The sequence below is a fragment of the Maylandia zebra genome, linkage group LG8, assembly GCF_041146795.1.
Source record: "Maylandia zebra isolate NMK-2024a linkage group LG8, Mzebra_GT3a, whole genome shotgun sequence".
Classification (NCBI taxonomy): domain Eukaryota; kingdom Metazoa; phylum Chordata; class Actinopteri; order Cichliformes; family Cichlidae; genus Maylandia; species Maylandia zebra.
Window position 1 is genome coordinate 22,292,154 of NC_135174.1, and position 25,840 is coordinate 22,317,993.

General features: G+C 40.6%; 2 protein-coding genes across 6 annotated transcripts in view; one reads left to right on the top strand and one right to left on the bottom strand.

The window, feature by feature from the left end:
• Window positions 1-263: 263 nt before the first annotated feature.
• socs3b (suppressor of cytokine signaling 3b) lies at window positions 264-8,763 on the bottom strand. 4 transcript variants are annotated; one of them, XM_004556631.6, is made up of 3 exons: window positions 8,741-8,763; window positions 2,937-3,288; window positions 264-2,821 (listed from the first exon to the last, which is right to left on the bottom strand). In XM_004556631.6, exons 2-3 carry the CDS (start codon window positions 3,069-3,071, stop codon window positions 2,264-2,266), a joined length of 693 nt encoding a protein of 230 aa, XP_004556688.1. In that variant the 5' UTR covers window positions 3,072-3,288; window positions 8,741-8,763; the 3' UTR covers window positions 264-2,263. The 4 variants fall into 4 exon arrangements, with proteins under 4 accessions (XP_004556688.1, XP_004556687.1, XP_004556686.1 ...); XM_004556630.4 differs by lacking the exon at window positions 8,741-8,763 and adding an exon at window positions 5,426-5,507; XM_004556629.6 differs by lacking the exon at window positions 8,741-8,763 and adding an exon at window positions 4,228-4,333.
• pgs1 (phosphatidylglycerophosphate synthase 1) overlaps window positions 6,538-25,840 on the top strand; it is a 45,793-nt gene continuing 26,490 nt past the window's right edge. For both annotated transcript variants that reach the window (XR_191332.3, XM_004556627.3), the window contains exons 1-2: window positions 6,538-6,681; window positions 17,503-17,713. Coding sequence is in view for 1 of the 2 variants with exons in the window: in XM_004556627.3 (XP_004556684.1) it covers window positions 6,566-6,681; window positions 17,503-17,713 (327 nt within the window). In the remaining variant the exon portion in view is untranslated. The remainder of the gene's footprint in view (window positions 6,682-17,502; window positions 17,714-25,840) is intronic.

A 25,840-nucleotide genomic window follows, 5' to 3' on the forward strand; every position in this document is an offset into this window, starting at 1 on the left:
GGTGATGAATGTGCGTCCTCCTCGTGTGCTGCTGCTCACTCTTTTTCAAAGTGTGCCGACTGAATAAACACTGCTTTGTTTAACTAGGAAATCCCAATTGTAAGTAAATAGTCTTGCTGTGAGGCCAGGAATTGCTGGAATAAAAACCATTTTACAATTTATTAGAGTAAATTAAAAGTGTGTGCAGTCAATATTGAATTGGTGGAAGTTCAAAAGAAGAAAAACAAAACAAAAACAGTAAATTAAGACACAAGGCAAATGCATTGACTTTTGTAAAAATAGTGCTTTTTAATATAAATTATTGAAATATTTTAGAAATATAAATATGTGCAACGTTCCTTTTCATTTATTTCTGTAATGCTTTGTCATTTCAGGTATTACAGCTTGTATTGCCAGACTAGTGGCCAGCCTGTTGCGAGAGAGTCTTTATAAAAGACAATATGATTCACATACACGTGGTCCACCGGTGCAACACATGTTTTTTAAAAAAAAAAAGAAGAAAGAGTTGGTGTTGATGTGACCCAGATTTGACCAAAAAAAAAAAAAGTGTGCCGCCCTCACCTCGAGTGGCCATGTGAGCTCAAACAGACAAAAACATAAAAGGCTGCCACTCCAATATGGATCACAGGTACGGGTCAAACAGCAAAAGCACTTCCTTTTTTTGATCAAATCTAAGTTTTGAATTCTGGTTTACAAAAGGCTGTTTTCTTTTCTTTTTTAAGAATCACTTGAGGGAAAAGTGTAGTGTATCCTTAACATTCAGACAAGTCCAACTGTTCACTTCTCCTCCTCCAGAGGTTATGATGGAAAAGTAGACAAAAAAGTAAAAAATACAAATCCTTTCTGAAGTTACAGGAGAAGGCAGACAGATATTCAAACACACTGGGGCATTTTAACAAATAGAAATGAGCCGGAGATGATAATCCAAGACAGAAATAAGACTCAGCTAAAATCTTTTTCCCCCTCACACAGGGCAGTTATATTTACAGGAGCGGCGTCCTGTTGTGCTCTATCATTTCCTCTTATCGGAGTTTTTGTTTAGCTGTATACCAGTATGTCTCCTCCCACCTTTCTCCCCCAAGTCTACCCCTCATTTTCAGTTTCCTTCTCCCAATCCCACTCCTCCCTCTGCTTTAAAATCCTCGCCCTCTCCGCATCTTTGGGATCATCACCATTATCATCATTCCCCCAAGGAGCTTTACAGTGTCGCTGACATTTTTCCAGCCAGTCGGGATAAAAATAAGGTCTGCTGTTTTGTTTGGTCCCATGCCAGGGCTTTTGTCCCGGTAAAAAAGCTTTTGTCTCGGCAAGAGCGGCCTGTTTTCTGTCACTGTCAAAGCATACATGCATCTCTGAAACAAAAAGGCAGGGGGAGGGGGGGCTGGGCAGTCAAATGGTTATGGATCAGGAACAAGGAACACATAGGAGAAGAAAATGCTTAGTAATTATTTTTTTAACCTCCCCCCATCCCCCCAAAACTCCCATGCTAACAAAACCTTCATGTGGTCTATATACCTGTGCGTGTGTTTGAGGGTGTGGGTGTGTGTTTGCATATGTGGAGCTAGAGTGCATGACCGTCCCACTCCCCCTCTATGAGGCAACACTTGCGGGAAGCAGCAATGGAAATGTGTGCACCACCACAACACAAACACACACACACTCACGCTCAGACAAACAAATCCTGTGCGTTCTCTGTACAGGGCCCCCCTCGTTTGGACTTTGCCTTTTCTCTGAAACCCCCCACCCCCCACTCTCTCTACCCACTGCCGTTTGTCTGTCCAGTTGTAAATGTCACGCAGACAGCAGCAGCTTTGAAGCACATTAAACCCACCAAAATATCACTGGTGGTGCATTGATCATGCCTTTCGCTGCCATCGTTAATATTGACCAGTCAGGTTAATCTTCTACGAGGCACTGCTCTGCGTCTCAGTCAGTCATAGGAAACGTTGACCTTTGACCTCAGGCTTCATCTGCCACTCACTTGAGTGGTCAGTGTTTTTGTTTTTGTGTGTTTTTGCAAAGCAGGACGGACGAGGTAATCGTCGGTTACCCAAATCACACTCCTCATCCCCAGAAGGTCAGCGGGTGACCCAGAGTAGATCAGTGATCAGCTGATTCTGGAAAACTGACCTCATGTTAGCACTTAAGGCTCAGTCTGGTCAGTTTATGTCCACACAGACAATCTCGCATTCACCGAGAGCTGGTCCGTGCTGTAATCCTGGCACTTGGTCCATGCAGTAGAACCTGTCGCAGTTCCTGTCAGTCATATAGGAGCATCATACTCCTCCAGGTAGTCTCTAAGTGTGTCCGGGAGCTGCTCAGTCCGCTCAGACGCCCCCAAGCCCTGATTGTTCAGCGTCCTCCTGCACATGTGCTGCAGGCTGGAGAGACAAGTCGAGAGGGGTCGACGCAATTCCAGTGGGATTTTCTCCCCACCGGTATGGATCAGATAAACATTGTGTGCCTTTGTTTTTGTCTCTCCTGGATTGTCCCCACTCGCCCGTTCCTTGGTCCCTTCAGTATCTTGCCCCTTCCCCATGTAGTGCGCTACGAGTTTCAGCACACAGTCAAATTGCGGGAGCTCCTGGGTATTTTGGGGGTCTGGCTGTAGGAAGAAGCCTCCTCCCTCACTGTGGATTCGCAGATTCTTGGTTCCCTTAGTTGTCTGGACAGAGAGTGTGAAGAAGTGGTGGTGGTCTGAGGAGTCACGGACCAGGAAAGTGCCAGGGGGTTGAGAGCGTAGCAGGGAGCTGGCTTCCCGGCCTCCGACAGCTCCCCAGTAAAAGCCACTCTGCTGAAGCTTATGCAGTGCACGCATCACCTGAAACGGGTAAAAAAAAAAAGAAAAAAAAAAGCCATGTTGAATTTCCAAGAATGCCAAAGAAACCACACACACAAAACGTAATAGTTTAGCTAACTCCTCAGATGTGACTGACCTGCTGGTAGTGTTCATGCGAGCTGAAGGGCTTGAAATGATGCGGGGTAAAGTTCGACCCCTGAACCCTGCCCTCTGGAGAGGTGATGCTGCTCATGGCAAGGGGGTTGTGTCCTGCAAAGGTTACCATGGCCATGCCATGGCCCCCTGCCTCTCCCTGCTGATCGAGAGGCAGGGGGCCCAGAAAAGGAGCGCGGGATTGGACAGGTGGAAGAGAGTCGGCAGCAGAGCGAGAGGGGAGACGAGGGGGGGAGCGGGGTGAGGATGGCGGGGTCACACACCGGGTCCAGGGCCCCGGGGAAGAGGAGTCTGATGCATCCAGAGAGGGGCTGGTAGAGAGCACCTATACACAGCTGGAGGGAGACAGTGAGCAAAGATTAAGCACTTCCAGCTATATATAACCTCATCTTGGCTTGCAAATATAGAGCCATAGAGCCTCATTTGAATTTCACTCCTGCATAGGCAGTGAGAAATAAATGGCCACTGTGCCACACTGAAGCTCTCAGTTTACCCCCATAAAAATGCAGTTATGGCGACTGTAACAAATGCATATGGCATGAGCGGGCAGCGAGCAGGCAGGTTATATTTAGTTTAAATGAATGCACTGCTTACTCGTGCTGCTGCACCGTGCAGCCAGACAGCAACTGGATCCTGATTGCTTTCAATTGTCTTCGATCGGGCGCACCGCAACAAGGGATTTCTGAATCGGGGTCACTGTGAAAGAGTACAGCCAGCGCAATTTTTTTTCTTCTATTAACCCCCTCCATTTCTCTTTGCTAAATAGCTGTATTCCTGCTCGGAGGCCCCGTTCTCCGGTTTCACGATGACTGAAAAGGTGTCCCGTCTGGTTCTGGTTTCCCAAGATACCCTGCAGGCTCTACGGGAATTGGAAGTCGGCTTCACCGGACAGTGCAGGCGCCATAGCGACTCAGAACTGCTACGGAGCCACTGGCGTTAAACTCGGTCCACTACTGATGATACTGCGAACCCCCCGAGCATTAACACTTTTAGGACCGTCTTCAGCGAGAGCCCGAGCTGCTAAATAAAACCACAGCGCTTTAAAGTGCCCCATACCCCAGTTTTCTGTCATTTTGCCTACTTTAAGACGATGACCAGCGAACCGCTTTTAAATGTTTTAACTTACCTTGTGGATACACTCAGCCCAGCGCCGCAGCCGCTCGTCGCCAAAAGAAAAGATACGCAAACTACCCGAAAGTAGTGCTTGAAAAAATATTAACTCAGGCATTAAAATCCATAAAAAAGTATCCAAAAGAGCGTGTGGGTTTCCTTACCGAGCAGAGGAATGTGTCGGCAGCGGTATCTGCCGGAGAACTCCCCGTGTGTGTGTGTTGGGGGAGGAGGGGAGGGGAGGAGGTTTACTGGAGGTTGTTTCCAGTGAGTAAAGCCGATGTTCGTAAAGCTCCGCCCCCCTCCGTTCAGAGGTTCTTCCAGTAAACACACGAACGCACGCTCACGCACGCAAAAGAACACACGCGCGGGCTCGCGCCCGCTCTTGGCGGATCGCCAATAAATAATCAGCGTGACCTTTACCGGGCTGTTTCCTGGTACTGCTGCTGGATTCCCTTCTCGACAAGGTGAAAAAGTTAAAAGCTCCACATATGGCACAATATAAAACCGCAGCTATGGCTCATGTTTTAGAGACATACTCCACATATTCTCGCTATAATAACTAACCATAATATGCTTGTACATGCACTGCAGGACCCTTCTTTTTTTCTGCATTCATCTAACACTCAGATCTGCCGTTAAAGCATTAAAAATCCTCAGTTCCATATAAAATAATGCATCCAAGTGTTGATATCTATGTAGAAATCAGCATTTCCCCCGAAAATATGGGTTATATAAACATATTCACACCCGTAGAAGACATTTTGTTCTTTCTCCCTAAAGGAAAATCAGCAGGATTGTAATAAAAATCTTATTTACTTTTTTTTGTTTTTAGCAGGGTTACTTTTACTGATGCAGAAGATTGCCAGGATTACCAGGAAAATGCACAGACTTCTGTTAAAGACTTAAACAAAAAATATCTTAATGTATGCAAATATTATTCTTAGTTTTAATACATATCAGGTCTCAGTAATCCCAGATAGGTAGGAGAAGTATTATTATTTTTTTATTTTTAAAAAAGCACCCCTAAATTTGTATCTAGGTGAAAAGTTGTCATAATGCTGTGAATTAAAGTACTCGTATCTATTCAATATTTAATCTGCTGAGGTTGAGTAAAGACTCAAGTATTTTAAAACTGTACCGCAGTGAATGTTACTCTACTATTTATTAAATTTGCTGTAGTTTGTTTGGACAAACACAGAATACAAAAGCACATGTGCACAAATTAAGAAAAAAAGCACAGGTAGAATTTTTTTTTAGGTGTTTCACTGAAATAATCAAGTAACCTACTTTCAAGGTTTATGTCTATTTCCTTGTGCTGTTACAAATCTCTCTGCTGAGTTTCCATAAACAAAGCCTTACCTTAAGGTCAGATATTTTCAAGCTATTCAACATCAACATGGGCTGTCATTGCATTCTCCCTTCTGTTTCTGAACAGCATGAAGGATAAATAGCATCTGACCTACAACAAACTGGCTTATGTTTAAAGATAGGGGTCCCTCAGTCCGCTGTGTCGTGTCCGTGTCAGGAAACATCTGACTTACTGCAAATGCTCTTGAGCAACAGCCTACAGTGTTGCTTGAGCATGCAAATGCCCTATATGTAATGAAAGGTTGAAAGAGTGACTCGTTTTAAATTAAGAGCCAAATCTGTAACTTTAGAGGAGAAAAAGGTTTAAATTTACTCTGAAAAATAGTGAGAATCAATTACAAATGCTATGATTACTGGTCTTTCTTTCTAATATGTTCATTAACAATCCAAGAACAAACATAGGCTGTAAGGCCATAAAAGATATCAACTCATATTTAAAGTGTTTTGAAATCAATAAAGCAGTAAAGTTAGATAGTAGTCCTGATTGTTCTCCATATCATTCTACTGAAACGTACTGCTGCGAGTATTGTTGTTATAAGACAGCAGTAAAGAAGATTCTCATGTGCTATGAGCCTTCCAAATATAAACACATACACACACATTTATCAGTCGGCTGAAACAATGCACGTCATGCATTGCATGACTGAAAATCTTCAAGGCACACCTTTAACAGGTAACTGAACAGGAAGATGTGTTACCAAAAATATATCTTTAAGCTTTTCTGTGGTCACATATGTCTTTTTTAAAGAGTGCCTTGGTGGTTAATTTAAAAATGGAGCATAAATAATTTGCAGGTCATTAAAAGACACTTAAAATCACCCCCAAAATCACAGAAAAACAGATCCCAAACCAGCGATATTTAATTTATTTAATTAAAAGAAAAGCACCTTACCTATTACAGTAGGGTCTTATTATTGTAAGGTCTTTACCTTTCAGTTTAAAGCGCCTTCAGGCAAATGTTGTTGTGCTTTGAAGCAATACAAATACAACTGAATTGAACTGAATTGAAGTTGCTTGGCACGGTTTGAGCTGTTACTACAATCTTGTGTACTGCACAGTGTAGAAAGCGTCTGTGTATGTGAACTGAGAGGGGTGTCTATAAAGTTTTTTCAAACTCGCAGTGCTGCAGCAATGGCGGCTCCCATGTCCTGGAGGAGGCTGGTGTACTCCGTGTACTCACCGGCCATAGCTGGGGTTTTTACCCGGATATCTGACCGGGTGTTCCGTGCACGGGACCGGCGAGGAGGGTAAGACACACGAGGACAAAAGTGCGCTTTTTCTGCCGCTGTAGTGTTACTTCTCTTAGCGCCTTTCTCACCTCTAGCTTGCCTTGCTAGTGTAGCTCTTGCTAATGCACCCATCATCGGACACGAATATTTTGACCCTCTGTTTTCACGAAGTCTTAAAATCCTTTATACGTGAACATGTCTGGCCACCAACCCCGACTTATTTCGAGTGAAAATAACACGTTTACAGCAAATGATAACCATAGTTAGAGTCACATTTAGCGCATCAATATCCAGTAATGAACTTCACGAGACTCAGCAACCATATGGGGAAGTTTTCATAACTGACACGCAGTGCACCATGGGAATGAATAAGAAACCAGCTATGTTTTATTTGTTTTTTTATTTTGGAAATAGCAGTTGAACTTATGATGTAATAATGATAGTCTTTCGGCCTTAGGGGTTGCCACAGCGGATCATTTCCCTTCATCTCACCCTATCTTTAGCATCGACCTCCAGCCCAGCTTTGTCTCCCTGTCTTCACACTGCTCAATCCGAGCTGTCTGTCGGATATACTAATTTCTAATCTTGTCCATCATGGTCAGTGCCAGCTCGGCGTCTTGTCTTCATCTTTTTTTTGGGTCAGTGCCACAGTCTTCAAACCACACATCACAGCAGGTCTCACTACCACCTTCTAATCCTTCCCTTTCACTCTTACTGCTATCCTCCTCAAAAATCACCCCAGGCAATCGTCTCCACCTGCTGCACCTGTCTCATGCACTGACTGTTGCTTTGGATGGTTGACCAACTCATCCACCTTTACCACCTCTACTCCTTGCATCTTCACCTTTCCATCTGTCTCCAACTCTCGAGACACTCTGTCCCCCAGCTGTTCCCTGCTCTCCCTGCATCTCAACATGTTTTGAAGTTCTCCAGAGGCCTGGTAATGAACTCATGTGATACGGGTGTGTTGACCCAGGGTGAGATTTAAAACCTGCAAGGACACCGGCCCTCGTGGACTGGGATTGGGGACCCCAGCTTTAAAGGCTCTGAGCTTTGTGATGAAGTAGAACTAGCTAGTTAGATTTGGGAGTAACAAGACACAGCAAATTATGTCCTCAAAATCCAGTAAGATAAAGTTATCTCGCTTCAGTTATTTTTGCTGTAAAATAAGCTTGTAAAGCATATGAACATTGTCACTAAAACCTGTCATAAATGTTGGCATGAGAGAGTCTGCTATCAGTGTGCGATTGAATGGGGTCTACTTGGTAATTACATGCAATCTGCTTTTGATAATAGAAAAATAAATGGCAGTTGTTTATAAACCTTCAATAATCTGTCAGAAAAACTGCAGTTAGTTACACTGCAACTGTTTGCAGACAGTTGCGTCCGATCGGGCGACCTGTGCAAGTGATCATGAGTGCACAACGTCCTCAAACTCTGGGCAACCATTAGTCACCAAGAGTTGCAATTAGTTGATTGCTGGATAGTTTTTCGGTTCAGTTCATTTAAGTTTCCTTGGCTAACGTTATTGCAGAATGGTTAGCCCTCTAATAAAATAAGTATATCTAGTGTGCCTGTAGTGACACAATATTTCCACACGGAATATTGCAATATTATGTTGTCTTTTTCTTTTTTCTTTTTTGGCACCCACCACTGCTGCTCTTCTCTGTCTTGTTTAGAGCCTCTGTGTTGGGCTTCCAGTTCAGCTTGTTATTGATGTGGAAACCCGGGCGCACAGGTACTCCTCCACCACATCAACAGGATAGACAGGAGTTGTATAGCCGTACTCATCCTTCAGTAGTCTATGTGATTTTATTCACATTCAGAAGCAGATGATTCCTCCCAGAATACTCCACAAAATAATATCCTAGTGTTCTGTGCTCCCACTCTCTCCCATTAGTAATAACATAGTATATTGAGTTTTACTGAAAAGCCTGAGGTGTACAAGGCAATGTGAAAAAGCACAATTCCCTGTGGAGCTCCAGTATGGCACCTCAACAAATCCTAAAGTCTCAGATACTGCAGACTGTGTGTCAGGTAGTATGCAATCCATGAGATGGTGGACATGATTACTTACATTTCCTGTAGCTTCTCTCTCAGCCGCAGTGGATGGATCATGTTAAATGGACTTGAGAAATCCATCTAGATAGTAACCATGCAGCCGTTACTATCTAGATCAGAGGTCGGCAACCCACGGCTCACACGCCCTTCTGCGTCACACGCTAGTACAGAGGGTGAAGCACTGTTTTCACCTGTGGTGTTAGGTTAACTAAGACAAGCCTTGGCTGTGCTGTGGTTGTTTTGTAACGTTGCGTGTGACTAATACTAAACTACTACACCTTTCTGACAACCACCTTCACTCCAGTCTTGTTGTGTGACAGCTAGCACACAGCTGCAACTAAACTCAAGCAGCTGTTGGGGTCTATTCAAATCAACACGTGGAGTGACACGCCTGAGTCGTCTTTAGACTTCAGAAAAAAGAGCTTTTCACTTCAGTCATTTTTCACTTGACAGAACAGGAAAAGCTGAGAAATTAAAAACAACTGTATTCCCTGTAGGGGAGGTAAACAGGTTTTAGGGTGTCCCAGCAGTCATTCATGTTGACTTAGTGGCTTATAAATAGTCTTTGAGGGATGGTTTCAAAAGAAGATAAAAAAGAAAATTGTACCATGTGAAGAATTCAGCCTGATTACTTGGCTGTCATCTTCGTGACGTAAGACATTGACTGAAAAAGTTGGGGACATTCTTCTTTCCATCCTGCTATGATGAGCAGCTTGCCTGTGTACAGTTTTTAGAATAAATCTCTGGATCTGCAGGATTCTCATGGGGAAGACGATTGCGTGGCATATTTGTCACTCTTGTGTACATTATACTGTTCGATTAAATGTGTAAGTGCATTTAAACACCAGATCTATAAGTGCACTTATAGATGCTGCTTGCTTGGCATGCTTAAACTCCACAGCTTACAGATACAGGTACCCAGCTAAGTGCTACAGGGCACCTGTCTATCAAAGCCATGCCTTTAACTTTAAGCCTTAAAATGATACAGCTGTACAGTGATATGAAGGAGTAACTACAACCCCCCAAATCATCTTTTGTGCCAGGCTTTAAATTTATTGTTGTGACTGAAGTTAGAAAATTAGAGCAACTTCTCTGCTGGTTTCATTTTTTTTTAACCCTGAAGGTTTACAACTTGGTGTAGACATTCATTACTTTTTTTTTTGGTGTGAACTGTAGTTCCTGGGTCGAGTCTGCTTCCCAGAAGGAAATAGTTTGTGGAATTTAAAAACGAACATTCCATAGTATATTGCTTTCATGCTTTCTTGGCAGCAGTTTGGGAATGGCTCTTTTATGAATGCTAGAACTTTGGACTTTGTGCACACATGCTGTAACAAGTCCCTAGTATTATAACCAAAACATAGATGGGCTCATTTTTTATTCTTCTACTGGAGTGGCTTTACTTGATTTACAGTTTAAAAAAATAAAAAAATCTCTATTTATCCTATCTGGGTCTGGGTGCTAAATCTCAGTTTATCCTGTTTAAAACGAGCCATTTCAGCACGTATACTTTTAGGGTCAGAGCCTTTCTTCTGATTGGCTGCCCTTCACAAACACAAGGTTTGACAAGAGGGGTGGAGCTCTGTATTCACACAGAGTTGTGTACCTGAGAGATGTTTCTCGCTGTGGTGCAATACAGCGTTAAAAGTAGAAAATAACAAGTGCTTAGGGCATTCTGAAGCCTTCTTGAGACTTTTTCATTCACAGGGATACTCTGACTTCATTATTTGAAACGTTTGGCATGTTCAACATTTTTAGGGATTCTTGAGGACCTACAGGTTATGGTTAAATTTGAATTCTTTTCTTTTTTTTCAGGACTTGTCACTTTTCATAATCACAAGCGTTAAAGCTGGCGATGTGACTGACTTTGACAGGTGTGCCAACAGTGGCAGCTGTCTGCTTGCATCTTTAGTAAGAAGCTTTACCCATGCATCAACTGGACCTCCGCCAAGTTTATGGTGTTGGTGCATTTTGTAAATAAATTTGTGCTTCAGTTTCACTTGGATGTGACGAGGATCTGGCTGTGAAACCGCGTGCTCATTGGCTAAGCATTTATCAAAGCATTTCAGTGTTGGCTTCACTGTTGTGATGTGGAATCCGTGTCTGTCTTCTATACTGTCAAAGTTGTTGAATTCATCTTGCTGGTATCTTACAACCTCTCGACCAGTGGTGTCAAACATAAGACCTGGGGGCCAGTAAGGACTTCAATCTGCCCCACTGGACGGCTTTAAAAAATGTCAAGTAGAGCATAGATTTTGAAGTTTTTACTGCATTTTCATACGTTTTACAGCTTTTCCTACCGATAAACATGTCACCCACGGCCGTTAATACTACAACAAAGTAATTAAGTAATAGATAAACATTTAAATGACCGAAAAGTTCCTTTTTTGACTATTGACTATAGAAATGTCTGGGTTTTTTTTTTTTTTTTTTTTTTTAAAAGGGTCCACATAAACATATCTGTGAATAAATCAGTTTTGTAACTATAGGAGAATCTGGAAAATGATCTACCAGGACCTTTTCTCTAATTTTACAAATCTTTGTTAACCACAGCAGCATTTCTTTATCATGTAGGAAAAAAAAGCTGTGCTATTGACATCGCACTTCTTTTTCTTATATCGAATGTGTGTAGTTAAATGTCTTTACACTTACAGAAAGGGGATTTTCACTGGTCCGACCCACTTAAGAAGTGGGCTGTATGTGGCCCATGATGTGAAATGAGTTTGACACCCCTGCTCTAGACCAGGTTTAAGATATGGAGCCCAAAACCCATGAGTGACATCATAGTGGCTATGTCCATCTTATACTGTCAACTGTGGTTGGTCATCCCACCACGTCCCATTTACGCTAAGTTGGATTAGTATCTGTGGCATCAGTGCTCGGAGCTCTTCGTCTTACTCATCTCTTCACCTTTCAGTACGTTTAGTGTTTTGGCTTCTGCAAGTTCTGGATTTACATCTTACGAGGTCTAAAATATAACAAGTAGCATTTCCTGTTTGCTAAATGAATAGGCTGTGGATCAGTTGACAAGAATGAGGATGTAAGTCCTTTAAAATTACAAGGACTTTTAAGTCACATGCTTTAAATCAAATCAGATGCGGTGCATACACATGACGAACTGAACAGCTCCTCTGTTCATTGAAGTCAACAGCTAAAGCCTTGCATTGCTAGCATAGCCTCTAATTCTGTTAAATCAAAGGGAGTTAACTCCATCGTTTGTTTGCTTGTTTTAATCAATTTTAAACCATGCTTTTTATTTGTTTTTGTTTCTAATGTCTCTGTAAAGCACTTTGAATCACCTTGTTGTTGAATTGTGCTATACAAATAAACTTGCCTTGCCTATAGTCATCAGATGGCTTATGTAATTCTTTTATTTAGAAGACATGCGGTGATTATATGCCCCTCCTATGTCTGCCCTTTAAAATAAATCGACTTTGACTTTGTTTATTTTATTTTTGTAGACTTTTATGTCCCCCTAACATGAGTTGAAAGCTAATATTTTTATATGACGCTGTTGGAACATTAATTGTAAAGTGTGATCTTTATTTCCTCTGTCACACCATTCTGTCTTTTTACAACTTACAGAAAACTGTCAAGGCTTCCTGTCAGCTGAGTCACACAACAGAGCTGAATCACTGAGCTTGATGTGCTCTGTTTGATAACGTTCGTAATTTGCACCGCTGTAAAAGGAGGGAGATAATTTGGAGTAAGATGAGTAGAAATGAGGAAGTTATGTTTCTTGATGTTTTTTATCACTCTTGTGTGTTTATGATTAGACTCTGTGTGACTGTGATGTGACTCTGTAGCTTTTATTGATTATTATTTATTTACATAAAGTCAAATGCCAAAAGCAAGACCGTGTATTTGTATTCTGGTTAATATAAGCTTGTAAACAATGTAAAGGAATGCCAGGACTTCTGACTAGCCGATAAGAGTTGCAAGCATGCCTGAGGTTAACACTCCACCCTGTAATTATTTTAATGTGGTTGCATTGTCAGACTGCATGCTTGTGTGAGAAGCACAAAAGAGCCGCATCTTTGGGATGAATGTAGGATGCAGACAAAAGAAAAAAGCACATGAAGGGTTCCATCTTCCCACAGATCCGTGCTCCTGAATACAACTCTTATTTGAGCAGCCATGAATTATTTTCCGTCATACTCAATATTTTCATCAGATAAGCATCTGACATTTTTCACATGTTTTACGGGTTTTCTCAGATTTTTATCAACAGTCAGTGATTCATTAGGAAAAAAACAATCTTGTTTTTCATTTACAAAAAATCAGACTACTAAGGGTTGTAAAGGGCTTTACAGTCAATCCTGAAATTTAGCTTTGATTAGTCATGTTTGACTGATTTGTTCCTAAATTGAGCTATTCTTAGACACAGTCGTTCACAGAGTGGCCTTTGAGTACCTCTCAAAGACTCTGCCTCCTTTAAAAAAATTTTTTTTTATACACAGTCGTGTTACTAATTTACCAGATTAGATGGTTGATATTGCATGTACTTTCAGTTATGCCAAACATCATAACAATAACATTTTTTAACTTACTTTTATTCATCCATAAAATATATTACCAAATGTAAATAAGTGCAAAGTGTACAGTCAGAAAACTTATTTGAACCCCTGCTGATTTTGTAAGTTTGCCCACTAACAAAAGAAAGTTCAGTCTATAATTTCAATGGTAGGTTTATTGAACAGTGAGACAAAGAACAAAAACCAAAAAATCCATAAAGATGCATTTCAAAAAAGTTATAAATGAATTTTTTATTTCCATGAAGGAAATAAGCATTTGCTCCCCTATCAATGAGGAAGATTTCTGGCTCCCAGGTGTATTTTATACAGGTAACGAGCTGGCAGCCTTCTTAACTTGTTACCTGTGTAAAAGACAACGGTGCGTAGAAGAAACAAATTTCTCCAGATTTAAAACTGTACCATGGCCAAGACCAAAGAGCTTTCCAAGGATGTCCGGGACAAGATTGTGCACAAGGCTGGAATGGGCTAGAAGACCATCGCCAAGCAGCTGGGTGAGATAGTGACAATAGTTGGTGTGATTAATGGCAAATGGAAGAACCATAGAATAACTGCCAAGCTTCCTAGGTCTGGAGCTCCACGCAAAATCTCACCTCATGGAGTTTCAATGATAATGAGAACAGTGTGAAACCAGAAGGAGAACAACTCTGGAGGAACTTGTGAGTGATCTAAAGGCAGCTGAGACTGTAGTCACCTAGAAAAGAGTTGGTAAAGCAGTTGGTAACTGCAGTGCCTGCAAGGTCCCTCTGCTCAACAACTGCTTTTTTTTTTTTTTTTTTTCTTTTTGACCCTATGCGACCTATATCCGATCATGGTATGACAGTGTGAACGGCACAAATCCAATATTTTCAAGTCCGAAGTCTTTATATTAAGGGCCATCAGTCAAACAATGTTGTGTGTTCTGGGTCTAAACAGAGCGTGTTGTGTGTGACGTCTTCTTTTGTGCATGCGGGCCGCTTTGAGCGTTCACAATAGAGCGCGTTTGCTGTCGCATTTTATTTGTAGTGTGAACAAGCAGACAAAAAAATCGGATTTGATCAAAAAATCTGAATTGAGCATTAAGACCTGCAGTGTGAACGTAGCCTAAGACTTCAGAGGGTGAAGCAGATTTCCTTGAACTGGAATTTGCACTCAGCTGATTAAATGGAATAAACAAATGTGAAATGAACTCGTCATTCCCCAGCCTGGCTGGAAGCAAATCTGGACTCTAATGAAGTAGCAAAAGTATAGAAAAGGGATTTTGCTGAGATGAAATGCAAACCAGTATGTATGGCACAATCGTTGTAAGTCCTGGATCCACCAGGTGTGTTTTGACATTACACAAATTTTCCTGTGTGTTGTTCCAACCTTCTTGAAACAAGCTGCTGGCTTCAACTTCAAAATGAGCTCTAGTTTCCAAAAAACACCGACACTGATACGTTTCCTTTTGTGCCGGTTTCAAATGATTCTGGAACTGAAGTGAATTTGAGCCAAAACGTTTATTTTGGCAAGCTGCAAGTTATACTTAAGTATATTCTCTGTTCATATATTCCACATTTTGATGCCATCACTACAAAAAAAATATTTTCTTGGCCCTGAGAATGTTTTAAAAACATTAAATTGTTTTAAAAAAAAAAAATTTTGGCCTTAGAATTGTGGGAGGTGTCCACTGGAAAATAAAATGCTGATTGGTGACCCAGTTTAAATAATAAAGTAGCAGTCCTTCTTACTGACAGGTGTTTCTATGATCTCCTCTCCATATTTTATGGCTGTGAAAAAGGCTAACAGAAATAACTGTCTGTATAATGTGACAGAACCCAAAGACCCTTTCACAAAAGTGATGAAATCAGTGAAAAGTGATTTCAGCACTTCTCTGAAACGGATTAAAAATGTAACTTCTTGTGCTCTTTAATTAGACTTGACCTGGTGTACCTAATAAATGGGGACTTGGGCGTGCTCTGAGTACTTGTAGAAGTGAGTCTTACTACTCAGCAGCCACCTTCATAACAACTTTATGCACTTAATGAGCAATTATTTTGAAGCATTATGTAAATTATCTTTATTTCAAAGGCCACTGGGACATAATAACTCCATGTATAATATCATGAGTTAAACCTGATTTAAAAAAAAAGAAGAAGAAATTTGCTGATTTTGGCTTAAAATAAGATTCTTTGTTAAACTTTTGCTCCCCTGGATCTTATACTTGTACCGCCATCTGTGCTGCTGCAGAATTCTCTGCTAGATTTCAATTAATCATTTATCGAGTGCCATGTCCTCTCTTGTCTCAGGTGTAACATCCTGGTTATTCCTAATTTATAGGAAGTTTTACTGTAGTGTGTTTGTGTGCTTGTAAAAAGCTCTGACGTCATTGACACTTGAGATGCTGAAAGACGGCACAAAAAGACAATACCTCCAAAATGATTCTCTTCCTGTGATCGTCTCCACAAGTAATCTGGGCCACAACAAGTAGATTTTCCTTGAAATCCACATGTAAAGCTCGATTTTCTTACACACTTTTAAAGGGAAGAATGCAAATGGATTGACAAAACTTTTCTAGTGTTGCTGACTAGTCACTTGCTTTAGACTACAAAACATTACACTGAGATTAGCAATTTTAAAGCTTTTAATACAGATTGGGTTAAATAATTTTATAACCTCGATGTTGACACCGTTCTGTAGCTTGATGGAAAATACATGCTGTGTAACTTTCATGATGATTTCAAAGTTCACCGTCATTCCTGGAAGCAGCAGCTTGCATAACAAAGTCACCATAAGGTCCACCTTCAGAGGAAGAGTTTGATAAATGATTGAACGTTTCAGCTGCTGGATGAGATTGTTGCGTCAGCCACTTAACAGAAGAACAATTCATCTTTAACTCATTTTGAAATATAACTTCCTCTGTAATTTTGGCAAGCAGAATTTATATTCACAGTGGTGTTTCTAAAATTTTGTACAACCCAAGTGAATAGTATTCAATTTAAGTACTTATTAAAACACAGATATATTAAGAGTAAATTAATTAATTTCGCTTTACTGGTTGATCCTTTCCCAACCTCAGTTAAGGTCACAAGCTCTGGGTAGTGAACTTAAGAGGTGAGGAGCTCACCTACTCCATCTCCAAGCATGAGCAGCTGATTAGCCTCAGCATCTGACTAGGATGCCTAGGTGTCTCTCACCCCACCTGATGGCCCCCGCGGAGGTTTCTTCCTGTTAAAAGGGATTTTTTTCCTTCTCTCTGTCACCAAAGTGCTTGGTCATAGGGGGTCATGTGATTGTTGGGTTTTTCCTCTGTATGTATTATTGTAGGGTCTACCTTACAATATAAAGCCCCTTGAGGCGACTGTTGTGATTTGGTGCTGTACAAATAAAATTGAATTGAATTGAACTAGGTGGTGAGCTGTTTCAGTTATGTCCTACCAGGAGGAGGCCTTGGAGCAGACATGTTGAGGGATTACATCTCTTGGCTGGTTCGGGAACTTTGGTGTCCCTGCCCAAGAGCTGGAGAGGAAAGACTCGGCGTCTCTTCTTGGATGGATTATATTAATTATAAATCTGTATGTTATTTAATAATCAAATAATTGCTGTCTATCTGTAAAATGGCCGTCAGGTCATTAACATAATCCTTTGAAAGCGATGGGAAATTGTGCAGATTTAATGTTATGTTTAATATACTTTTATGGAAAACAAAATGGTGTCATGAGTTGCCAGCCAAATAATATTCAGTAGGTTTGTTACAGGTTATCATCAAAAGGAAATGATAAATCCTTGGATGTGGGAAACTGTTCTTTTTAAAACTTCTTTACAAACTTTGTGTGTGATTTAGGTTCCCTACGTCACTACAGCTCTCATTATGACGTCATCTATTTAGTTATGGTAAAAACATTACTGCAAATGCAGCCGCCTAATTACAAATCTTTGCTCGAGGGATTCTGCTATTGATGATCACCTGTAATACATAAATGTAATGGAATGTGGTGGAGTGTAAATGGGAGCTGAGTTATTAATTATTGATAAGTTATTATTCGAGTCATATGGATTGCCTTGAACTGCCAGCTGATCGAGGCACCAATTGAAATCATACAAGAGCTCTAAGCTGTTATGGAGCGTCTGTTCTTTGATAACTTGATTTTTATGCCTTTTTTTATTTTTCAGTTTTAACCCGCCCCTGTGGGGTTGAAAGAAAATTGATCAGACTATTTTCTAGTTGCTTTGATTAGATCATTATCAACATGAAATGAGTTTCCTGCTCTACTTTCCGTGTTTCCTGCAGGTCCTCCGTGCTCCTTCTTGCCCCTCTTCTGGCTGAAACCGACCCAGCCCCTCATCGCGTCTCCAGGCCCACCAGCTCAGCCGGAGCCCAGCAAACAGAAGGTCTTTGCAGCCACTTCCGATGGATGGCAGAGCATGTACCAGCCTTCCGGGTGCCAGGTTCCCACATCCACATTCTGACGTCACCTGACCAATTCTACCAGGCAATGAAGGTCTGTCTCAGAGCATGTTAGCTGGTTTGACTACACAGGATTTATTTTAAAAATGAGAACAAAGCTCTAGTCTGTTCAATATGAAACTTGATAGATGTGTGTTGACTTTTAATACACGTATCACTATGAAATTCCACAAGGTAACCAAGGAAGCGTTATTATCACAGTAGACTCTTCTCTGTGTACTCTGCTGCAGTGTCCACATTGCAGGTGACAATGATTAATTGTTCAAACATGTTTTAGTTGATGCTGACGAGAACTTGAGGAGGAAACTGGCATCCAGACATAATTTTTCTGGTATAAACAATCTGGAAAAACAAGGTACTTTTTAAACACTAAAATAAAAACTTGAGGTCACATGTTAATTCCCGTCTTAAGAAGATGATATCAGATTCACGTGTTCCCATAATGTGGTTTAAGTTTCAGTTCTAAATACCTCACATTCAGTGTTCCCTCTAATATTTCACGTGTCTGAGCAAACACACAAACTCCCTGAGCGGTCCCTTGGACCACTGTGAGCAACAGCAGACGTGTACACTGTGGTCACGCCAGCATCAAATCCATCCAAGTTACATGGTTTATTAAAATAATCAAATTACAGCATTTATGTTAGACTACTTTTAAGTGCTTTAGCCCACTTACAATGAAAATTAAAAAAAAATCTTGTTCATGACCTGTGTAGTATGTTAACACTATTGGAAGTAAAAATAACTCCAATTTTGAAAACAAAACTTTTTTAAATTAATTAATTAATTTTTTTTTATAAAGCGTCTGTAGTCTGGGAGAGAGTCCTGTAACTCTGTCTGCAAAATACAGTAAATAATGACCAATGTTGGGCAATTAATTATATAGTTACTTCTTCAAAAAAAGTAACTGAGTTATGCAAACAACAAAGTTTTTTGCAGCTGTTTACCTAAATATTCAGCCAAAGCATTTTCTAAATAAACATTTCAAACTATTTACAGAACAATCAGAATCAGAATCAGAAAGGGTTTTATTGCCAAATGTTGAGCAGGTTTACAACATTAGGAAATTGCTGCGGTGCTTCAGTGCAAACATACTGTCATAAATTGCGCTTAAATAGACATGAAAAAATAAAAGTAAGAATAAGAATTAAAAGTGCTACGTAGAAAGTAGAGATGGACCGATCCGATATTACGTATCGGTATCGGTCCGATACTGACCTAAATTACTGGATCGGATATCGGAGAAAAATAAAAAATGTAATCCGATCCATTAAATATCACGAAAGCACCTCACAAAACTTGCAACACGCCGTAACTCACCTCAGAACGTTAGCAGTCGGAGCAGTATGCGTCACGTGATAGAGCGGCTGTGGCATGCGGGACCTGTCGGTGGTCTGGATAGCATTTGGAGCTTCGCTAGCAACCTGGCATTTCATCTCCGACAAAGTTATCCCCGAGAGAAGTAAAGCAAGTGTGTAAGTCCATCTCTGAATGTTTGTAAAGCATTCCCACGTTAAGCTTAACGAGCGACTGCCTCTCGCTCTCCGGCTGCTACTTCAATCGTGAAACTGCTTAAATGATCAGCTGATCGGCTTTTCTGTCGCGAGTCTGTCTCTCTTGTTTGTTTTTGGTCCACTTTGCACCAGAAAGAGGAAACCAGCGGCTGAACAACAGCAGCATGTTTAAGCTTGATCAGCTGTTGTTAGAATGTATTTAATATTACTTTCTACTCCAGGATCTTTTTCTACGTAGCTGACGGCTGGTAACTGTGCAGGGGCGGATCTAGCAAAGTTTAGCCAGGGGGGCCGATAGGGCATTAACTGGGAAAAGGGGGCACAAAGACATACTTTTCTTTCTTATTCTCATTTAAAATGTCGAGCTTTTAATAAATAATTATCTGACACCCAAAGTTTTAATTTGATGTAAAATGAATAGAAGTCAATTACTGTATATAGTAACTGTTAAGTCTAATATATATACCCTAGTAAGCTATAGTACTTTTTACTTTGGGAAGGTACCATCTGTGCAGTCTGCAATTTTGTTGAAGAAAGATGTTGAATCTATTTAATATTTCTTGAAAAAGAATTGATTTCTGTGCATTTTTTTTCCACACTGCATCAAATTAAGGTTGATTACGTCGATTAAGCATCATGAGGTGGAGCGTGAGGGGTGGTTCCCTATTTTTTATTTATTTATTTTTGTTGTTGCTGGGAGTTGGAACCCTATTAGTTAGGTTGCTTAATATTTACGCTAAGTACTCTTTAAAATACCAGAATAGGGAGGATGGTGTAGGTCTAAGTTTATTAGATTGATCAGTATTGCTGAACTATGAAATATTTTTTTTGTATACAGGTATAACAGAATAGCTTTAGTGTAGTTGTTGTTTTAAACTTGAGTATGAACTTGCAGACTTGCAAAATGCAGCAAGATATTTTAAAAAACAGTTTTGTTGATTAAAAAACACTATATCGGATTCATATCGGTATCGGCAGATATCCAAATTTATGATATCGGTATCGGTATCGGACATAAAAAAAGTGGTATCGTGCCATCTCTAGTAGAAAGATATATGCATGAGTGCAGGTGGTGATCAGTGCCAAACATGGAATGATGCAGTGAACACAGCGTAGGGTCATGTGTTAGTGGTGGGAACAGTCGTACGTTTATTGTTCATGTGTCCAACAGCAGAGGGGAAGAAACTGTTCTTATGGCGAGAGGTTCTGGTGCGAATGGACCGGAGCCTCCTGCCTGAGGGGAGCAGGTCAGCTGTTCTGCATCAAATTTGATGCCACACAAATTATTTGTGCCACTCCAAAAAATTATTTCTGTCCACTATGAGATAAAGGAGGACAACAGCCTGATACCTGCAGGCCTGACAACAGGAGATATATCACTCCTGTAACACCTGTAACATTCAGCAGTCGCCTCATTGTTCTGACACACACAACAAAACTATTGACTACACTACACACTAACTACACAAGATTTGCGCTAAACATCGCAAATCTCTCACATCTCAAAACACCGCCGTCACTCCTAAAACTTCCCTCCTTCCTAAACAACTGGTCATGGCCATATTGTCATATCATTTTTTTGATTGGTCGACATGGTACATTTTTCCACCAATAGGAAAGGCTGCGGAGTTTTTTTTTTGGTTTTGTTTTTGCTCACAGGTGGAGAGTGCTTTCCAGCGTTTTCCTTATGAAACGCCATTTTTACCGTTTCTTCCCGCAGTAAATATAAACAACGATAGTATTCAGGAAGAAAACCAAGCATTTCATATATTTTTATCATAACTCTGATTTTACGTGGCCTATCAACACAATTTAAAAACTGGTATAAAGTCCACACTTTTCCCGTCAATTGTTCCGTCTGTCCTGCTCACATCTCCAATGGTTGTACACGTTGTCATTAACGTGGCTTCACTCCACATCAGCCACGCCGCTTTGCTAGCCAAAACACCGGTGTCGGCACATAAGGACGCTGTCATAGCCTGTCAACGACGTTGATTAGCTGCGTATATACGAATGTGAATCACATTGGCTGGACTATGGGATAAGGTGGCATCGTTCTAATCCCATACGGGAGCAGCCTGTCACTTACTAACACTGCAAAACAGAATTGTTAAAGTATTAATTTTAATTTCAATTCAGGTTGGATTTTTTTTTTGTGCGCAACGCAGATGTGCCAGCAGTGCGCAATTGCGCATGCGCGCAGATTAGAGGGAACATTGCTCACATTGTTCATTTTTTATTCTGGTTTTAACACTCTACAAATGGATTCTTTTAGTTTCAGTAGTTTTAAATGTAGATGTCGACATCTTTCCTTCTGCTGCCGTGTGTAACTTTTTAGAAGTAACTATTTATTACACAGCGTGCTGCGGGGAAAAGCCTGTTCTAACGTTTGAGTCTAAGGTTTATTTTTTAGCACCTAGGCCCTATTTCAGGAAGCCGGTTTAGAAAACTCAGAGTGAAAAACGATACTCAGGGTTGAGTAACCCCGAACTGTCCAACTCGGAATATTCGGTTTCAGAAAGGCTGATAACAATTAGTTCAGTCAACGCGGAGTTGCTTTAACCCCAAGTTAAACGCGCGCACGAGGATACATAAAGCCCTGATTAGTGGAGCACAGATTAAGCGAGTCACCATGGAGACGGAGGGAAAGAAGGCGCGGTCAATGTATTTTACAGCACTTGAGGCCGAAATTCTGATGGCAGCATATGCCGATAACATGCAAATTTTGCGGAAAAAAAGTAACACAGCCTCAGCTGCAAAAGAAAGGGTGCATGCATGGCAAAACATAGCCGACAGAGTCAATGCGTGAGTGTTAATTTAAACATTGATCTAGGGATTTCCACCCATTTAACACGTTATTTTATTATATTTTATACATTTTATTTTGTGATGTGACGTGAGCGCAGGTGCAACCCAACAGGCCCCAAACGTTCCTGGCAGCAAGTAAAAATGAAATATAAAAATATAGTCCAAACAGGTAAGGTGTAATTGTATCATGGGCCATAGTGCTTGGTCTGTTTGTCCGATGTAAATCAATTGCAGTTAGAGGCTACATTAATTTCCCCTCTGTAAGCACTTATTGAAATTATCTGAGCACATTACAAGTACATATTTGCTTACTCTGTATGCTCAAATGTGACCCGTTATAGCCAACAGAAAAAAAAGCGGAGGCCCGAAAAACAGGTGGAGGTCGTCCACCACAGAGGCTGAGCAGTTGGCTTCCATATTTGTGATAATGTTGGCAGCATCACATATGATCTTCACAGTGCAGAGAACACAAATTACCATCCATTACTATGATGAAATAATTTGTTAGTTTGAAATGCTACAGGGAGCTATGTACCTGTACATTAATGCTGTGGAAAGACTTCCTGTTCACATAGTCTCCTTCATTTACTGAAGGAGCAATGATTGGAATGTGAGTGCCATCTATACAGCCAATCACGCCTGGGAACCGTGAAAATAAATGTAAAATTTAAGTAGTAGTTCAAGTATCACCACATCATGAATTAAGTTTCGTTCATCCTGATACCTGCAATTTTGTGGCATCCCTCTTTGATAAATCTTGTGGGTCTATGACCGGGGAACACCACAGACGAGTACAGGAGACGTTTCAGTGTAACTGTAACATTCCTGACTGCCCGACAGACGGTAGCCTTGGAAACGTGCTCAGCGTAACCAATATTATACAGAAAGCTCCCGTTTGCAAAAAACCGAAGTGCAATACAAATAATATGTACAGAACTGAGAGTCCGCGATGTGTCACATGAGCAATATTAGGCCTGAGGATGTTATTCAAATAAATTATAGATTGTGCTGAAAAACGGTAACGTTCACACAGGAAATCATCAGGAAATGATAAAATGTCCAAACGCGCTCTAATCACTCTCTCCCGGCGGAGAGCTCTGCGGAGAATTTGGTCTTCAACATCTACTGGCTCTTCAAGGAAGGGGCACGCCATGTCTGACACTTCCTACAGTCAGGTTTCTGACAAAGAGGCGGAGAAGGTCAGGGTTAGTTGAAGTAAACCTGCTAGGGGGCAGGTTAGCTTCACGGAGTGTGTCGTCATAGTAACTCACTCAGAATTAATCTAAACTCGCTTTGTGAAACCGAAAACCCAGAGTTTTCGTTAACTTAGGGTATACTTACTCAGAGTTTGCACTAAACCCGCTTCCTGAAATCGGGCCCTGGCGGCTCTTTTTTACTTCTCATCCGTAAACGATCTGCTCTCTTTCACGTGATTCAGTTTATTTTGAAAAGTCTCAACAGGATCTTGAGCTTTATTGTGAAAGGTTTATGTGGAACATAAACAAGCGGACACTCGATGGTGTTACCGTCGTTGTTGCTAACCACAACGCATAAAAACAGGCGCTTGTCCGTCAGTAGTGTGGTTATATAAAATATAAGAGAAAGAGAAAACTTTAAGAAATGAATATAGCCACTACAGTGACCATCAAAACGATGAAAAAATATTTTGCCGTAACCAGTTTATTTTGTGACACCACGAAACAAACGATAGCATAAAATGAAACATAGACGTTTTTATATCGTCATCCGATATATATCGTTATATTGAACAGCCCTAGTTGGCTACTTCGCGGGTTTCACCTGTCGTGGGTTATTTTTAGAATGTAACTCCTGCGACAAACCAATCAGCACTGTATGTTTTTTCAGTCTTAAACGAAGGATTACATGCTGGAGTAAATGGTGCCATTCAGTTATAGTGTGAGAAAGACGAGATGTGTGAGTTGAGTTTTTTTTATTTACGGCTATAAGTAGGCTCTGTGCCCAAACTTTATTTACTTCTGAGAAGCTGAGACTCGTCCAGGAAGTATATTTCACACATAAAATCCACAGTTGCAGGCTTTGCGGCTGAAAAATGAAGCTAACATAGAATTGCCAAAAAGCGGTTTCTGGAATTGGTTTCCAAAAGCAAACCGATCCCCACCGATTCTCATCTTAGAATATCCCGACTACAGCTGTAACTAAAACAAACAGTTTACAATCTGGTACAAAAATGTTCTATCTTTTATAACAAATTTACCCGTCCATAAACATTTGATTACTTTATTTTAAATAACTTGTCACTTTACATTTTGTTAAAATTAAAGTTGGTATTGCGAGTGAATTGTCAGCTTAATTAGGAACTCTCCACTGTGTTTGTGGCGTTGGTGCCTTTTTGAAGCATTTTAACATAATTGAAGATAGAAATATTAGGGGTGCAACGATACACAAAATTCAGGGTTCGGTTCGGTTCGATACTTTGGTGTCACGGTTAGATATTTTTTCGAAAAAATGTTCATGCTTTTTTAATTTATTTATTAAAATGATAAATATATATTTTAACTCAAACATAACAGTTTTTTTTTTTTAAATGTAATGTTGCTGAAACAACAAAAGGATAAAATAATAAATCTATCTGATTGAGAAATCACTCATCTTTGGAAAAGAGAGTTTATTACAGAGAAATGGCTCTTTCCAAAATAAAAGCTATACTATACGCTTCTTCTGGGCTATATTCTCAGCAGCATATTAAACATCTCAGGTCCCCATAAGGAGAATCATGTGCTAACGGCTGTCTAAATGACTCTGGTGAAATTTGTAGCATGCATGCTTGTTGTTTTTGTCTGCTTCCACTTGTCTTTGCACTAGGATGATGTCGGCGTAAATGTGCAGTCATATTCGTTGTGTTCCCACTAGTGCTGTCAGCGTTAATCTGAAATGACGTTAACACCACAACACGGCAAATCTCCGTTAACGAGCTACCGCGGAGCGCCCCGTGCGTGGGGCATCAACACGTTAACAAGCAAACTGCGCTAACACACTAGTTCCCACCCATGTAATTGAGCATTGCGTGGCACATCCGACATACTGTTTTACTTTTGTCCATGACGCGCTTACCTTCAGGGTCATACGTCACATGAAGACTAAAATAGTTCCAAAGACTAGATCTGAATGAGGGTGGGGGAGATTCAATTTGCCATGTTGCAACAAGCTTAGCTTCTGTCTTGCTAGCTTGCGCTGCGCTCGACAGTGCAGCTTAGGCGGAGTAGTCGAACGCAGATCCACTGAGCTGTCAACACAGACAGCATCGTCAGAAGAAAAGTTGATAAAATAAATTAAAAATTTTGTATTGTTTGATACATATGCGTACCGAACCGAAAGCACTGTATCAAACGGTTCAATATCGATATCGTTGCACCCCTAAGAAATATAGATTACTGTGCAGAGAAGTTTACTAACAGCACTTTCAAAGTCTGTACTTCAGTTTTAGTGAGTTAGATTGTGCTTGTTACTTAGCACTGATTATCCGGTTTATGTATTTGTTATGTGCAACTATTCAATTTATGGATCCCGTTTGCTTAAGCAAACAGCATTGGTGGCGGTTCTTGCACGTTAACTGATAACTTGGTACTCGTGTTCCAGATGCCCAGTTCCATCTTGTAAAATCAAACTCGGCGACAACCACAATGGCGAAGTTGTAGTTTCAAAACAGGATTTTACAAATCGATGGGTGACATCACAGTGGCTACAGTCTGTACTATATAGTATTTGGTAACATCCCAGTAAGTATAGTTTACTTTGCTCTTAGTTGAGACAGTTTAGAGGGGGAACTGCTTTGAAGAAAATGTGCAGAGATTTCGATG